This window comes from Bactrocera oleae, chromosome 3 (assembly GCF_042242935.1).
Source record: "Bactrocera oleae isolate idBacOlea1 chromosome 3, idBacOlea1, whole genome shotgun sequence".
NCBI lineage: Eukaryota > Metazoa > Arthropoda > Insecta > Diptera > Tephritidae > Bactrocera > Bactrocera oleae.
In genome coordinates this window covers 25,582,782-25,601,593 of record NC_091537.1, presented here as the reverse complement: position 1 = coordinate 25,601,593, position 18,812 = coordinate 25,582,782, and the positions used below count along the sequence as shown (strand labels likewise).

The window sequence follows — 18,812 nt, the reverse complement described above, 5'->3', positions numbered from 1 at the left end:
ACTCATCATACCAGCTGTTCAAACGCAATTACAGCACTGAAAAATCAGAAAGGAAAAAGACTCTATAAAATATATGTGTAGGTATATGGTATATATGAACAGCGCGACGAGCTAAGCTGATTTAGCCATATCCGTCTCTCTGTCCGTCCGTCCGTGTGTCTGTATATACGCGTACTCATCCCTCAACTTTTGAGATATCGATCTGAAATTTGACCACCTTCTTTTCTCCTCAAGCAACTGCTTCCGACAAATGATGTCGGAACCGGCGATATTCTGACTGACTTAGTGCCTTTGATTTGTTTCAAATCTGAACAAAAACAATAAGCTCAGAAATATATCTAAAATCATTAACACCGTTGCAAAGTATCAACTCAGCTTTGAAACAGACATTTGTGCGAAAATTATTTACAATGTTGCATTCGGTTATGTGTGAGAGATACTGTTTCGTTAGTAACTTACGCCACTACCCAGCTCATAGCGTAGTGCTAGCCGGATTTCCAAAACAGAGATCTCATCCAATGCTCATGGCTGCAACAATGACATTATTATTAGATGAGTACTCGTACATGATATGAAGTAATATCACTTGTGTACGCACTCATTGCATTCAAGCGGAAGGAAAATACCGAAACTCACTTGACTAACTAAAACATTCAAACTGAGTACCATCTACCGAGTAATACGAATACAACAATAAGTAAGTGGGTAAGTAGGCGAACGAGTGCTCGAGGTGGATATCAAAAGGGCAGGTGACGTAAAAAAATCTGGAGACGAAGGCACGAACAGCTAACTAAAGTGGGGTAGCACCGAGGCGAGCTTCATCTGCCTTGCTGACTAAGTGGTCGTTCTCAAGGACACTTTAGTATGTGAATTTACCTAAATCCCTGGAAGTTTTTGCTGTTTCTTTAGTTCTTTAGTGTGCATTGTAGAGGAAAATGGCAAACTTAAATGAAAACAATCTTTCACTGCAACTGTCGACGATACTTTTTGCGATGCAAAAAAAATATATAAACCTAAATGAAGTTCAGTCAAAAGAAAACTGGGGTACAAAAGCAAAAAAAATGCCAAGACGAATTTGAAAAGCACTAAATAAAATAAAACAAAACGGAAAATTGTGCGCCAGCTTCCCAATTTTGTCATACATTCAATCTGTGTTGGTATTACGCTTGTTTAGTTTCCATGGGGAAAAGTGAAACGCTGAACACAGCAGCGCATACAAAACTAATGAAAATATGGTTCAAAGCCATTTAATTTAATTATAAAATTCGGGGTAAATCATTTATGCGACTGCATTTTCGCTGTTAAATTGAAATACAAAAATGCCTTTCAGTGCTTTTAGTTGAAAATTAAAAATTATGCAATAATACATGTATGTAAGAGAATTATCGATGCAGTTGTATTTGGTTTCTGATGGGCTGCTAGTTTTCATGATGATCTATGCTTTTTTTGCAAGGTTAAGCCAATCGAGAGTTCTAAAATTGGCATACATTTGACAATCTTTTCTGGGAGTAAGGGAAATGGAAACGACTTTCTTGTTTTTGAGCGAACATTTTTCGAAATTATGATTCAAGTCTCCATTACACGATGATTCTAGGAACTCGTGCTATCTGAAACAAAATAAACGATACGGTAGTTTAATCTAAAAACTACATGCTCTCGTATATGTTTTGTTCTTTACAGGAATTATTTTCAAAATAGTGGTTTTGTAAAGAAAGAGAACGCTTCGACACTACAACGTATTTGTTCTCTACTCTATGGTTTTAGCACCTTAAATTATGCTTTAACCTAATAAAAACTTGTCAATTATTTGAAAAACTTAACTAGCCTAACCCTTTGATAAAGTCTTTAACCATTTCAGTCGGCAGAAGGAGGAAAATAATTACTGTAACCTTCAATAATTTCACTATAGTAATGCTATGCTTGTTTTATGTTTTTTCGTATTTATAGTATAATTTTGTATGGAATAAGGCATTGAATTTCTGTGGGTCTTTGTTAAAATCTAATATAAGTCAAAATTTGTATTCATAGCCTCTTAAGTATATATCTAAAAGACTTCCGTATTCAACTATTTAAAATAGTTTAAATTTGAAATGATATAAAAAGCCCTCATAATCATTTCAATAAAAAATTGTGTCGCTATAATCTAGTGGGTATGAGAGCTTTTCAATTTACATTTCTTTGAACTCGTCTACTTCTGCTTGCATGCATCGAATTTTAAATGAATACACAAAAATGAATTAGAATGAGAAACGTATAAAAGGCTGCTCAAGCGTTTATTAGGTTTTAATTTAATTAAAAGTTAGTCAAACTGTAATTAAATAATTCTTTTGAAATACATATTTACATTAACATGGTATATTCTGATTTGGTATTTATTATATACAAATCATTTCTGCTAAAATTTAGTTAATTATAGTCTTTAAATTTAAGGTTAAGAACAAAACACAATGGGTTTTAATATAAAAGCACTAAAATATGAAAAATTGTAATGAAATAATGTTTATAATTTTTTTATTGATAACCAGAAATCATAGATACATACATATATACACGCTTAATTTCCTCTCAATTTCTTCCAATTCGTGAAATTACCTTTAAAGTAACAAAACAAAATAGCTTGCAGCTATCTAATTGGTGGTACACTTAACTACAGCACTTTAGTATAATTGACCGACATATACGGCATATTTCCAGAGAGGGTTAAGAAGGATACCTTATTTCAAGAACCTGATACACACTAAATACTGTATGACTATATGTTGGCCGATGCTGCCTATTTGGTAATAATGAGCGAATTTTGTTGAGATTGGTGAAGTGGTCTTTGCACATGAAACATCTCTGAGAATTGGACCTTTTTTAGTCTATTACGTTGATTGATATAGTAATCTAAGCCTGATGTTTTTAAATATCTGGAGTTATTCACCAGAAAGCAGTCGTACCTATCTAATGTAAAAAAAATACTGTTATTTCAAGTTGAGCGTGGTGGTTACGCGATGTGGTATCTTTGAATAACTTAATGAAGAACCTACCGATTACGCTCAGATAATCCATGTTTATGATGCTTATCCTGGTAAACTGGGTTTAGGGATATGTAATTTTAACATAACAAAGTATAACTTTTAAAGCAATCTTTTACAAAAAAAATTATAGGGTAATTTTTATTAGAGCGGAAAATTTTAAATTAGAATATCACTTATTCAAAAATTTTTTTACATGCTTAATGCAAAACATCGAAAAATCCCATATACCCAATATATGGGAAAAGAAAAATAATTTGGACACGGTTTAGATTGAAATTAAAGAGGTTGGTTAGATTGAAATTAAAGACGATGGATCCTTATTTTTAAGGCAAGACTTTAAACTTTAGGAGGGGGCGTTTGTCATAAATTGGGAAACAACGGACACCCTAATATACATATCAACTTGATTATTTTGTATAGTTATATACATCTGTTATATTTTTTCATTTATTATTCCTGATTTACAGCTTTATTTGGAACGCTATAGTAAATAATACATTTTATAGAAAATAACGAAATTAATTGCCAATTTTATTATGACATTTATTTGTTGTTATTTGGGCAATACAAGTTTATACAAATAAATTGAATAAGGTAAATATTCTTTTATTAATACAAACTATGGTTTATCTTTTAACGTATGTAACTTGTCGAAAGACAAATACCATATATATATATATATATATATATATACATAAGTAATAAATAATCTGCATATTGACATGTACTGTATGTACATGTGTGTATATGTTCTTACACTCTAGCATTAAAATAACTAAGAACAAATTCTGTTACATTTATTTAATACAAACAACTCATTTACGCTAGTGTTTCTATACTCCGTTCCACTTTTTTCCATACCAATATGTTCAAAGACTTTTCCTCATTTGGTTAGATCCCAACAGCCTCAATTACTTAACCTAACTGTGCCGAGCCAAACAAACACAGATCTTCAGTAGGCTAAAACATATTGAAACAAGCTTGGGATTATTTACTCATGCCGAATAACTAATAAAATAAATGAATACAATAAAGTAAACAATGTTGCGAACAGCAAACAAGCCAAACGCACGTACAGACAAAACAGCTGAGCTTTCGTTGCTCCAGTTATATGGAATTTTGTGTAAATGCGGTAAAGGATTTCTATGCTAAGCCAAATGAAGTTAACAAATATAAGATAAACAAATACAACAACAAAAACATGTTAATAAATAAAACGAACTGAAACTGAAATTGAAAATGTTGAATCGAACACAACAAATAGTGAATGAATCTTAGAAGCAATTAATTGCTGGTGGTGTTGGTGATTGTGGTCAGATTTTTACTTATTCTGCTTTTAATTATATAGTAAATACTGTAATTAATAAATCGGGTATATTATTCACTTGAAATGAATTGAAAAATGCAAACTGAAATAAATCTATATGAAAATGTGTGCGATTGCAGTTCAAAACCTTAAAACGAAATTGAGGATAATTTAAATTATCGCGAAATAATATAAGAACATAAATTCACCAATAAAATTGCGTACAAATATATCAGTACAAAATTAATTTTGTTTTAAAATATTCCCAAAAAATTTCAAATTTAAAAAACAATCATAAAAATCTCCCATTTAAGTTATGAGCTTAAATTACCCAACCAGTGCGTACGTAGAAAATAAAATGTCACCATTTTTCATTAAACAAGTTTAACATCAAAATTTTCGAATTCAACGGCAAAATTACCGACAACAAAACGGCGACTTCGTCATCCGCGCAACACCTCGCTGATTCGAGCTATGTATTTAGTCTCTTTGCTATATACGCTTGGCAGCTTTTGGTGTTGTGGTTTGTGTTGACACTGTTAACAAAAATTCCTGCTTCACCAATCAGTTTTTGGAAAATATTTAAGTTTCAGCTAAGCTGTGGTCCATACCATTTTCCCTGTTTCGTAGTTATGGTCGATCCGTTAAAAATATTTTGGGTACTCACAAATAGCACTTATTTAGGTAAGTATCTTAAAATATAATGTAATATAAATGAAATGTATTTTAGTTATATATTTTATATATATATTTTAGTATATATTCTTTATCTAAATATAACGAATACAAAAAAGATACCTTTCATATCGCAAAACTGTCAGTTATACCTAAACTTTTTGAAGCTATCATCACTGACCATATAACCTTTTCGATTTCTCCGTTAATTTCCCCATCTCGGCATGGACTTCGTAAAGGGAATTCGACTATAACAAACTTGCTTGAATTTGTAAACCATGTATCATTGGGTTTTAGAGAACATAAGCATACGGATGTTATATACACAGACTTTAGCAAAACTTTCGATAAAGTAAATCTCTCGATTCTCATACATAAACTTGATCTGCTGGGCTTTCAGCCAAGATTTCTTCAATGGGTAGCTTCCTATCTTTATAATAGAACACAGCGTGTGATATTTGAGGATACACCTTCAGATACAATTAATGTTTCTTCAGGTGTTCCGCAAGGTAGTCATCTTGGCCCGGTTATGTTCTTGTTGTTTATTAACGATATCTCTTCAGTAATAGAATTCTCAAAAATTTTATTATACGCTGACGACGTAAAGCTTTTTAAATCATACACTTCAACTGAGGAAAGGTGTCTGTTGCAAACAGACTTAAACAATTTGGTTGCATGGTGTGATAGAAATGATTTACCATTGAATTTCAATAAATGCAAGATGATGTGTTTTTCCCGTAAATCTGTGCACCACTTTTCTTATGTAATAAAACACCATATTCTAGAGCAAGTTTTTAACTATGTTGATTTGGGAGTTAGGGTCCACCTAAGCTTAATTTTAGTCTTCATATTGATACCATGGTCTTGAAAGCAAAACCCTTCCTCAGTTTTGTTAAACGTTTGTCTAAAAAATTTAGAGATCCGTATATTACTAAAACACTTTATACAATTTTGGTTAGACCTATATTGGAATATGGCTTTGTTGTATGGAACCCTAGCTACCAAATCCATTCTGACAAGTTAGAGTCTGTTCAAAAACAATATTTATTTTTCGCCTTAGCGCATTTCCGATGGGATTCTAGGGTAAGTCTACCTCCATGCACTAGTCGTTTAAAACTTATTAATCTACCTACACTTTCTAGTAGTAGGGAAATGCTTGGCATAATATTCTTAGTGAAAATGTTGAATGGAATAGTTTTCAGTTTTTTTCTCCTATCTGAAATTAAATTTAATATCCCGGTTAGCCTTTCGAGGTAGTTCCGAGCGCATGCGGATTGCGCCCCTCGCTTCGGTTGGGCGGGAGGAGAGTAATCGTTGAGTTATTATTATTATTATTCACCAACAGTAGAATGTTTTCAGGCAAACCTTTTTATCACGTTAATCAACGACATTATGTTAAATGGTGAGTTAAAATATCTGTTTATTAAAGAGCCACGAGAGACCTCAGAGATTCACAATACGGTAGAGCTTTGAGAGTGGTCTCAACCGTCAGAAATATATTATGCAACTAATATTTGGTAAAATTTTCAATCTTACTGCATGAATGTAGATCGGGCTAGGTCCAATGTCCAGTTTTAGGACATACTCGTTCGTTTCTGGAACCAGTAAGCCAGGAGTACCTGACCTAGAAAGCTCATCAGTCCTGCAGTTTCCTACAATTCCGCTATAGCCAGGCACCCAAACCAGTCTAATCATGAAGTAACTCAATGCCAGAGATAAGGAGTCGAGACATTCACACGGTCAGCGAGCTCAAGGTTAATATCGCCGCCCTACTATCGGAGTGGAGAGTAACTACTCTGGAAGAGGTTAAGCTCTGAAACAGTATATCTTTTGCAACTTTAATGGCAGTCACGCCCGCTTGGAAGACGCTATAACGATTAGGAAGTCTGAACCTACCGTTGATAGACAGTATACTCATCCACCAAAATTCCATTCGCAAAAATTTATCCATCCGTAAAAAAGCTCACCACCCCTCTCCTTCAGCGGCTCTTCCTCTCCCATATAATCTCCAAAGGTATGTGAGCAGAAAATACAATTTACAGGGCTAGGCTCAGTGACTTGGTAATCCGAGTACTTTGAAATGAATTGAAAGCCTGCGACGATCCCAGAGTACCCAGGCTCGCGTTCATCTATGTGACCACCACAACACTGAAATTTTTTTCACCGAATTGCGGCAGGAGAGGAGCAAGAAAGCTTTTTCATTGTTAATTATATTTCAAAATCCACTTATTTTTTATGTTTATGTTAATATAGATATTTCTATGCATTAGTACAAAAGCAGAAATTAATTAACTTTATATGCATTTATGCCAAATATTTTGCTTTCAATTTAGCTCATAAACACATTACCTAAACGAGAATTTTGAGGAGTGTCATTGTTATTCATTAATTTTGTTAAAATAAATTACTATTCAAATTTTCGTAATTCACAAATGTACACAACACTCCGACAAAAGTATTCGGCATTTGTAAGTTCCTTGTCATTGTAATTTGCATTTTAAACTTTTATACGCACGTTTTTAATTACGGACAAATGCAATTTTCTTGTTTTCGGCACACCACGCGGTCACAGTTCGCAGATTCGTGCTCTCAGCGGGCCATAATTAACATTTTATGAGAACGTCCTTTTCGTATACGCCGAAAAATGGTGTTGGTAGCAAGAGGAAGCTAGAGGGTAAGGCCTCATGCATACATATAATGTTCAGAGCTGCACTGTAAACAGTATTAATACATAAGTATATAGAGTTATATATTGTGGAGGCTTGTTGCATATAAAAAGTGAAATGAAAATTAAAATTCTCTTCTTATAAAATGTACGGGTCTAAAAAATGCAAAACTGCGGCACTAGAAATTTATAATTTTAAGTGTCATTATTTCTAAATTTAAATTTTTTGAACGTGATTTTTTAGTTTTGATTAGCTAATGATAACTTTTGAAACGTAAGACAGCAAATTCTAGCTATCTCAAAACCCACAACCGTAAATGTCCCTACTTGTTAAATCGTCAGAATGCGGTCTAAGATATGTGTAATTATGCACCATAAAGCGTACTAAATACCATCTAATGAAATACAAAGAAAACAGACAAAATTTTGTATTAACTTTTCTCAGCGCCATGCTGCTAAGCAACTCTTTCGCTGTTAGTTCATGCAAATTACACAAGAATCTGCCAACATGCATGCCTGAACGAATGTGCCGCCATTTGCTGCATACACACACACACATCATATTTACACAATTATGCTGTGTTGCACGTTCATTTAAATTCACCCTGCGGCTATATCAGCAGCAACATCAACCGGAATCGGTGCAAAAGAGCGCCGCGTGCAAGCAGCCAGCGACGTAACCCAGATTTCAAAGCGAAGGATAAAAGAAATAACAAATAAGTTGAAAACAAAAACCAGCCAAAAATCGGCCAGCCAAGGACTGCATATTTATATGCCTTTGGTGATTTCAGTTATGTCATTGTTGCAACATACGCGCCTGTTGGCTCGCCCCCACACACCTACACACACTTTAGTAACGTAACGGTAGAAAATAAGATTTCAGCAGCCTCAGCCATATCCACTAGTAACAGCCTCAGTTGTGTCTGCTGATATGCACAATGGCGACTTGCTTGTTTTGCCAGGGATTGCTATCTTTTGAATTGTTGTTAGGTATACACTGAATACAAATTTTATGAACACATAAATTCTCGATGTGGTTCAAAAAGAAGTCTATGTGTTAGCAACAAATAGTTAAATTATTCCTTGAGAATTGTAGTGAGCTGTTTTCCATTTAAAGCTGTAATATTTACAATATTTTATTTACCTAAACCCCTGTTTCTGTATAAAATTTTTTTCTCAACATTGCAAATACTTAACTGTATTCTAGTGTCAATTTCCCAATTATTTAGCGAGCCTCCGAATGGAATGCATACAAATCTTAAATGCCGTTATATGAGTGCGTTTGTATTCAATATAAAAATCTTGATCACACTGCTATAAGATTACCGCTATAAATGTGTATACTTATAAATAAGATTTCTCAAAAAACAACAAAGGAATTAATGCTTTTTAGGTGCAACCGACAATCCGAAAAATAACGAGCCTTTTTGAAAAAACCACTTAAAAAACAACAATAAGCAGCACATAGAAAGTTGTCAGCTTTTCATTTTTTATTGTTACAGAAGAAAGGTCCACGTCGCATATGTCGCCGCTACACAAAAGTCAGGCTCAATCATAGATATGTACATAAGTACGCATGTACTGCTACAAACAAGGAGTGCATCCAACTTCATTGCGAATTCCCTTTCCTTCCGTCACTGTAAGTTCAAGCGGATTTGACTCGTGCCGCGTTCCCTCAGTTACTCGCACATAACACGTTACGTTTTCTTTTTAACTACCTTTGTTAGCTTTGCGCTACTTACTCCCTTGACGCGTTTGACATTTTGCCGTCCTTGCTAAATAGGCATCAAAGAGCTGGAAAAGTCAAAGCATTAGCGGCCGTTGTAAGATGTTCAGCAACTAGCTTGTTACTGCACGTTCAATTAAATTGCCGCGAACTCCGATAACACAAAAGCCGAAATTTAAATTCAATCACTAAAATATTAAAATAATTTTTCTTTGTTTAACTTAGAATATTTTGAAGCAATTTTTATTGAATTGAATTTTTTGTGATTGAGGAAAGGAGTTGATGTTTTAAATTAGCACCAGTCAAATACTGAAACGATAACAACGATGTAAGTTTCATTACTTGGAATTTCTTTTTCAGTTACTACAGCAACCTGATGATTTCCATAGTTATTCGAAAAAGCAAATGCAATATTAAACAATGTTATTAATATATATATATAAATTTATAAACCAGTTAACATTGTTAGATAAAGTTCCAAACGGTTTTTTTTCGTACAGCCTACCTTATATACATACCCGTATAATAATAGGACTAACTCAACACGCTCTCCGCGCTTTCCTCGAAAATATTAACTCCAATAGACAGCAGCTGACAGAGCTATTCGATGTTTGCTGACGTAATGTCACTGCTCTCATAGTAGTTTCACTTTGCGGTGTATTTTGAAGCATGATTTGAACTTGTTTCCCTACCAAATGCAAAATAATATTGCCTGATCTAACAATCCCTAACCCTCAGATGTAAAAAAAAACGCTGGCACTCACTGGTCATCAGTGTTGCGAATATTTCGGGATATAAAGTAGCGAAATCTGCACTTAAAAATAGCTAAAATAGCCAAAAAATTAAAAAAAAAGAAAAAGAAACTAAATTAAAAGCTAAATAAGTTCATCATTGTTTTAACGTTATATTAATGTTAAATGTCTGCGTCTTCTGCAATTTTCTATAGAGAACATGTCAATTTGTTCAGGGATTTCAAAGTTTTCAGGTAATCTGTAGAGAATTTATGTATAGTATTAATAGCGAATAACACATTCATATAAAATCATTTACCTTTGCTTCAATCCCTTGACCATTTTCAAGACTATTTTTTATATTCCTAAATAAAGTTATAGATATATAGTAAGTTTTACCAATCTAAGAAAACTTCTTTTGAAATGTCAATGTTAATATTTGGCGTTAAGATTTTGCTTTTGAAATCATTTCATTAGAATGCAAGATCCCGTGTTTACTTGCATTCACAATCAGTATTGGGTTATTGCACTGAAATCGCCACTCGAAACTTGTTTTGCAGAAAGCTAAAATGAAGCAGTTTGTCCTTTCAAAATAGCTAGAGTTTCCTTCAGCCGCTATTTCATAAATTATCTCGTATTTTAACTCGAAATTCGAACAATTGAATATACAATTTATTAACAATATTAATACTGCTTAAACTTTATTTAGGAATTTAAAAAAATGTTAATGTTATATTATGTTATAAAAAAAATTTAATTTTTAATTCAACGTCATGCAAAATAATTTGTTGTGTTTCTGGTTTGTTTCGGCTTAATTTTTCCTTGAATGAACAATTTAATAAAATCGCCCAATTTCAATTTGTCGTCATATGTGACCGCGTATGTACCTGCGAGTGAAAGAAAATTATTATAAAATATTGATGAATTGTTTGAATAAAATACCGATGAAGTCTCGAACTGATGCTCCATTTTGAAATCTTTTCAACAAATTAATTATATTTTCTTTCGCTACGCACATTGTTCTTCAGGTGATATCGAAAAATTATCGGCAGAGGAATCAGCAATGTCGATTCAACCAACTACATAAAATTGACCTTGGAAAAAATGTTTTACAAATTAACTATCACACAACGCACTTGAAATTAATCTTAAAATTTCTAACTCACCATTATAAAACAAATGATATCAAAGGTTATTTCTATTTCAATGCTTTATTTCCCCCCCATTTCAATACTTGAAATGAACGCGTTAAACAAGTAATTATATCAAAATTCACTCAAAATTATATCAAAATACTATAACGCGAAAAGTCCAAACACAATGAAAAAAAAAATCCCTACCACAAATTCCCCGTAAACGATAAACAATTATCCGTTATACTTATGTATTTGCAACTTATGTAGAACAGCGACGAAATGTACTTCTGTATATGACTGTGTTAAGTGCCACGCACAAAGGAAAAATAACATCGACCAATGAAAACGGGAAATAGCGCTATATGAAAAGATAACGTTGTGTACTTCTGCATTTCTTCTCCTTTCCAACGATATACATTTGATCTATATGTGTCAACGGTAACACAGTCAAAAACACAATTTTTTTTTGTTGGCGTAGTTATATGTATATATTGTAGATATGTAACAAGTTTTCGTGTGATAACTATTCCGATACATAAGTTTTTAATGAAATGATAGAGTTCAAAATGGTTTTAGATGGAGTTAGGTTTGCTGGTGCTCTAATCTCTCTAATTTTGTTGCACTAAGAACTTCAGAATGTTTTGTACCAAATTTGTCATAAATCGGTCCAAGAATATTTGAAATATGAAATTTCACCTCTATTGGGAAATACCGCGCCCAATTGCATATTATTTTAACTGAGTTGTATGTAAGCTTACCACGGAACTTAGCCTCATTGGCTTAATTTTTTCATAAAGTTATCGAGCTTTTAGTAGTTTTGATTTCATTATGTGAGAGGGGGACGTGGTTACCAATCGACGAATATACAGTTCCTCATCGCAATTTCAATTTGTCTGATCATTCTGATCGCTTTAGCATACATATAACTCTTGATTAGTTTTATATAATTTAAATACAGCTTTTCGGCTTTTAATTTTTTCAACGAAAAAATACAGAAAATATGCAAGTAATTTGAATAACATTTATGTATATCTGTCGGTACAAGTATGATCTGCAATTATATAATATGAGAATGACTTGCGATAAACTGGTAAGTTTCCATGCGCATTTTCAGAAAGTTGCCGTGCAAAAAAACCAAAACAAAATAAATATTTAACTGTTAAGTGTATTTGTACAAATAAATATAACAAGCAGCGCATACACACCTACATACTTGCATGTAAAATCTAATTGTTGCACGTATGCAAATGGATTTCGCTCCGCATCAATTCACTTGAAAAGCTAAGAAAATACAAAATTACTTTTTACATATGTGCACGTATGTATGTATGTGCACTAAAAGTGGCATTGTAGCAGTAATAGTTTCCATCACGTGCGCTTCACATTTCTTTTAGAAGCATTGAGAGGCATCAGCCAGAGTAAGCATTAAAACTGGGACGAAAGTGAATAACAATGAGAAATAAATTGTTGCTTAAACTATTTGTACAGATTTCTGAGTATAGAATTTGTAAAGAGAGATGTGTAACTCTTAGTTAAGATAAGAAGGTGACCTGCTGGGAATTTTAAGATAATGAGAAGTTATTTTTTCTTTGGAAATTTTTTATAAAATTCTCAAGAAGATTTGAAAACAATTTAAAATATGTCGTAAACGCGTCATATTATTTTAATTTAAAACTAAATATCCAATTTGTGCCTTTTCTTCTCTTCTCATTCCACGAATGTTATCACTACTCAGTGTGATCGTAAAATTAATTAAGATAATAACTTTGCACACAAAAGATGAACTTGTCACTTGAAACGTTTCGTGTTGCCCAACTTCTAGTTGCATAAGATGAAACTTGAAAATATTTGAAGTGTAATGTGCTGCAATATCGCACGGATGGCCAAATGCGTTTCCAATGTTTATAGTATCCTGTAAAATGTATGCCTTACAAAATCAATGAAATGCATTGTAAACATCTTCAATTGTTTGTTGTAAGAAAGTTCCATTGTGCGAGCGAATACATAGACTCGCATGACTTAGACACACATACATAGAGAGACGATAAGCCATATAACTTCTGAATATCAGAACTTTTAACTGTATTTATATTTCCTTAATGGAATGTGCAAACTTTCTCGGTATGTATGTGTGTATGTATATGTGCGCTTAGACATAAATGGGAGCAATGGAGCAAAAAAAAATAAAAGCAAAAAGTTTATTTTTAAAACTTTACTTCCAGCCACTTAAACAAATAGATAAAAACTATATTTGAAATGAATTTCTATTGTACATTTATGTTTTTCTATCTCTTTGCAGTTACAAAATTTGTACGCATTGGTATTGCCGATAAAAACGACTCTCCACCGTATTTCGACAGATTTCTCTACGAGACTGAAATTGATGAGAATGCCGATCTACAGACAACTGTACTCACCGTCAATGCCAAGAATCACAATGATTGTAAGTAACACATCACAATCAAATGGCATTCATTTACAATGCATTTGAAAGCGTTACAGTTTCAGACATGTAAATCATTTGGCGAAAGTTATTAAGTCAATTTATGGAAATATAACTTCCACTTTACATACAAATATTGGTGTAGTAAAAATAAATAAATTATTTTTCCAATAGATGGCGTTATCTGTATCTCGCGTTGCATAAGTTCGATCGGGTTCGGCTAGATGGCGTTATAAAGATGACTTTTCGTACTAAAAAAGTTTTGCTGACGGTTTTGTGATTGGTTGATTCAGTTTCTTTGAGCGTGCGTCAAAAATGGACATTAGCAAAGAGAAAATAGCTATATTTTACAGTTTTTCTTCAATAAGGGCGAAAACGCAAGCCAGGCGGTTAAAAATGTGAATAGTGTTTATGGTCCTAATAATTTCAGAAAATAGTTCGGTATACGGGGGTGGTTGTGAATTGTTGTAGTCCGAATCAGATGGAATTGAAAATTGTGTATATAGAAGGTAGGAATGGTTGTAGTCCGATTTCGCCCATTTATAGAAATGCCAGGATAATGTTACGAACAAAATTTTATTGAAATTGGCAGAGTAGGTCCCGAGATATGGGTTTTAACCTAAAGATGGGCATTACCACGCTGATTGTTCAATCTTAACACCGGCTTCTATAACGCTCACCACTGCAATCCCCTGCACCAAATTACACTTTTGTATCTTAATTTGAAACTTAAGTATAGCACTTTATAGGTTTCCGGTTAATGGCGTTTTGTGGGCGGGTGCAATAGTCCGATTTCGCCCATCTTCTAGGCCACTGCTCCTTAGATGTCAAGGAACATATGTACCAAGTTTCATCAAGATATCTTGCTTTTGACTTAAGCTGTCGCTTGCACGGACAGACAGACAGGAAACCAGATTTCAACTCGTCTTGTCATCCTGATCATTTATATATGTACGTATGTGTATATAACTCTTTAAATATCTTGATTAATTTTAGGTGAAACAAACAACCGTTAGGTAGACAAAACTATTATATTCTGTAGCAACATGTTGCAAGATCTAATATCTTTCTTAGAAAAAGTTGCAATCACGCGATATCAAAAATCATCAGATCAACCTCGTCATCGTAAACGAAGTTCATATACCTCCCAAACTTCAAAGAAATGTCAATTATGGCATTGACAATTTAGAGAAAAAAATTAATTCTGACTGCAAATCGGTAAAATGGGAATTGTCTGGCCAAAATAAAATCGTTGCAAATACTTGTATGATTTTGGCAAAATTATGTAATGCTCGAGAGGTTCAATACTACTATATATCTTCTTTAGTAACAATATTTATATTTAGTAAATAAAAGGTATATCCCTTAACGCTTTAAGTAATAAGCTTAAAACATTAAAAATTCGTGCACAGATATTATTTACCTCTAAATCAGTAGCAATTTCCATTACACGAAAGCATTTATATTCGAGATTATTTATGTTATGCTTATAGTAATAAAAAAATGGAAAAGTTAATTTCCCTAAAAATCCGTTTAAATTATATCACTTTACTGCTAATGACATAATTCCATTTGTATAGCCATTGTTAAAAGTACCGGAAAATATGTTAATGCTACCGCTGGTTAAACGTTTGTATATTTAGCTACAATATTTCATTCGTTCTGCACAGCTGCATATTGGGTATGTATGTAAATGCGGTAAGCGTGAAAATAACGAGCAAACCAATTTGAATATTGCCCTTATCCACAAGTGCGCCAATTGTACGCTAGTGTTTAATAAAATTGACATTCATTTTCCGCATATCGACAACATACGCGTACAATTGTAACTAAACTCTGAGAAGTACAACAGCATTTCCTTGCGAGCGCCAACAAAGCCGCTAACCTTAACAGGCGCCTCGAAGTCTCCGCCTAAAATAGTAGCAAATAATAATAGAAGGATACTGCAAGACAAATGTGGCAAAGGATGAATGTGAATGTTTACTGAAGATGGAAAAGTGCGGCAAAACGAAAGAGAGGTCACAACGTTGGAAAGAAACGAATTGTGTGCACATTAACCCAAATGAAGGGATATTTACGGCAAGTGTATGGAAAGAATTCGCATGAAAAAGCCGTAAACAAAACCGTAAATGACAAATTTCAAAATGAATTAGGGAAACGTGGAAGGATACCGTTATATTTAAGTAGACAAAAGAAATATTTCAACACTCCGCAATCTTAAGACACAACATACAGATTTAAATTAGAAGCAATATGTTTTTGCGGTAAACATATTCCAAGGACAGGGTATTTTAAAGCAATATGAATGCGTATAGCACTTAGTACTGCCTACAATAATGAATTGAAATTAGAACGTACTGAAGCTTTGTTGTTTCTTAAGAAGTGAAAGACGCCGCATGTGGCGAGCTCTTCATATGTATAAGTACTATATGGAAAGCTATGTGTACACATCCGCTTGAGTTAAACGCATGTATATGGTAGTCCCTTATCTATATATAAACATACAAGTGTGTACGTGTTTTGTTTTTGTGTTTATGGTAAAATTGCTAATCGCTTGGAATTTATGGGAAGAGTTTTATTTATGATGTATGATAACAACTAAAACGGAAGAAATATGTGAGGCATATATAAACGTTTTGCCAAATTTAAGTTTTCGTTGAAATTTATGCATCGGATAAAAATGTTAACAATGCATTTCCGTGCTCTCTTATTCCACAATAAATACCCAATATGTACATTTTACAAAATCTTTTGAATATTTCGCTTCAATCTCTTCCAAGTGCCGCAAGATGTTGTTTAGTCAAAAATTGTATTTGTATTTATTAACTTTTATAGACCAGTGTAAGTGCCTTTGAAAATGGAAAAAAATTTTAAGAAATTCATAGTAGCGCGTTCTAAGGTCGGAAAGAGGAAGGGGAGGAGCGTGGTTGAATTTTAAAAGTTTTAAAACAGTTTATTTCGATTTCCACCAAACCTACGAGTTCTATAGAAAAAAGTAATACGCCTAAGTTGTAGGTAATGAAAAGATCTACAACTTATGTTAAAAATTAAAATATCCAAGTTTTTAAGCTTTTAATTTTAGTTTTGAACAAAAAAAATAATTTTTGTTAAATTCGCTGAAAACTTACCTTCTTATGTCCCAAATAAACAGTATTTTTTAGTTAAAATATTAAAGAGAAAACTCTTTTTCGACTTAAAATCAAAAAAACAATAATTCATAATCAAAAATTCTCATTTCAAATTATCAGATCTTTTTTGAAAGGTCAGTAGGGTTCATGGCCTGCTCTTTCCGATCTCAGATCGCTTGTTAATTTTCTTTAATTTTTCTTTTTTTGTCTTTCGTTTCCAAAAGGTTTAGTGCTACTATGATTTTTTTTGTTATCTGGTCTATTAGTCAAATATTAATGTATATTATATTCAATGTCTCATTTTCATGGCAGATAAAAACTTAAATGCGTGCTGTCAAACGCTCATCAAGCGTAAAAGAATCTGCCATATCAAAACTGTGCGCACTAAATTTAAACGCCAATAAAGGTGCAAAGTTTGCGGTGTCGTTGAAAGTTTCGCTTTCGTCGATTTGAAAACTTTTCCACTTGTTTACGCTACTTAGAGTTTTCCCAGACAGGCGCGCAAATAATTAGGTCACGCAGTTTGAATTTCTTCACAGCAATCTTAGCTATATATTGTCACCAATCTATTTTTGCCTATTTAGTGCAGCAATTGAAAAGTCTACAACTACTATATATACTTGTATGCAGGATGATTTAACGCTAATTGCTTAATTATTATTGCATAGTAAATATTACAAGCAGAAATTTGTTGCGCATACGCCGTGTACTTTCTCTTTGCAGCTATAAAGATATATTATATATATATATATATATATATATCGATATATGTATACGATATGTATATATGTATTAAATAATTCGCTTAAATGGCAGTATTCCTCTTTACTCAGCTCAAGCATACACTTGGCTGTATGTCCATATGAAAGCACTTGGCCTATCTCTTCCTTTTCATCACACTTAATGACTGATAATGAGTATAGATTAAAGCAACAAAAATCGCGGCATCAAACCCAAGCACAGCTCACAGCTCAGCAAAATACTGCGTATTTTCGAAATTGCTTCCCCGGTACTCACGCATGAGTAGACACAATCAAGCCACACATGCACACACTTGTCGGTGCTTAACACTTCGGTGGCTCTACTTCATTAGAGCGGTTTAATGTGTGGCGCCCGTTACGTCATTTTATCAACATTTTACGCATATTATCATAATGCTACCAAGAATTTGCTGTTGTTGTTTTAACCAGTGGCACATAAATTCAATAAACTAAGACGTGTGCAATCGGTATAAAAAGATAAATACACATTAAAGCCTTCTCGCTCACACAGTTTCTAACTCAGTAGAGGAGCTACGAGTTTAATGTTTAGTGAGTTTCAAATTTTGGTGCTTTTCGATTTGTAGCTCAACATTTCAAACCATTTTACCGTTTTACATTTGGTCATCTAAAGAGAACTTAGTGAGAGTTTTTGTAGAATGTACAGTGAAGAAAGGCATATTTTGCGACAACTGATTTGTCAACTAGTATGGGTGAGAACGGACTATAATTATCCAGGTACCTAAATACCGAATATAAATATTCTCAAGCATCCTTATATATTATTATATTAAAATGTCTCGCAACACCCATCAATTAAGACTTCTACTAATTTTTCGAAGGGGAATTAGGAGCTTATATGGCTTGCACACTTCCACTTTTGAAACTTTCATCTATACTACAGAAAAATTTAAAATTGGTACCACAACAATTCTGAATCTAAAACTAGTTTAAAATGCCAATGCAAAATGGAACATTAAAGAAAAAATTCAGGATCTTAAACATGTACATAATATTTATAATTGGTAAAGGATTAAAGCCATACATAATTTTCATGCTTTTACACTAACTACATATATTTACATACAACAAAATCTTTTTTTTCAGCCTCGAATATTCGATACCAGATCACAGGCGGTAACATAGGCAATGCCTTTGGCGTACAAAACACAACTGGCGCGATTTTCGTAGCCAGTCCACTCGACTATGAAACCCGACCAAGAG

At 33.2% G+C, this 18,812-nt stretch overlaps 1 protein-coding gene across 4 annotated transcripts in view; it reads left to right on the top strand.

The window, feature by feature from the left end:
* The window catches only part of CadN2 (Cadherin-N2), a 135,225-nt gene that overhangs the window by 84,787 nt on the left and 31,626 nt on the right, over positions 1-18,812 (top strand). For 2 of the 4 annotated variants that reach the window (XM_014247809.3, XM_036374486.2), the window contains exons 1-3: positions 4,681-5,010; positions 13,559-13,702; positions 18,696-18,811. In XM_014247809.3, coding sequence (XP_014103284.2) covers positions 4,959-5,010; positions 13,559-13,702; positions 18,696-18,811 — 312 coding nt within the window. In that variant the 5' untranslated portion in view covers positions 4,681-4,958. Of the gene's footprint in view, positions 1-4,680; positions 5,011-13,558; positions 13,703-18,695; position 18,812 lie in introns of those variants that run through there. The other 2 variants (XM_036374491.2, XM_036374480.2) reach the window with 1 other exon arrangement.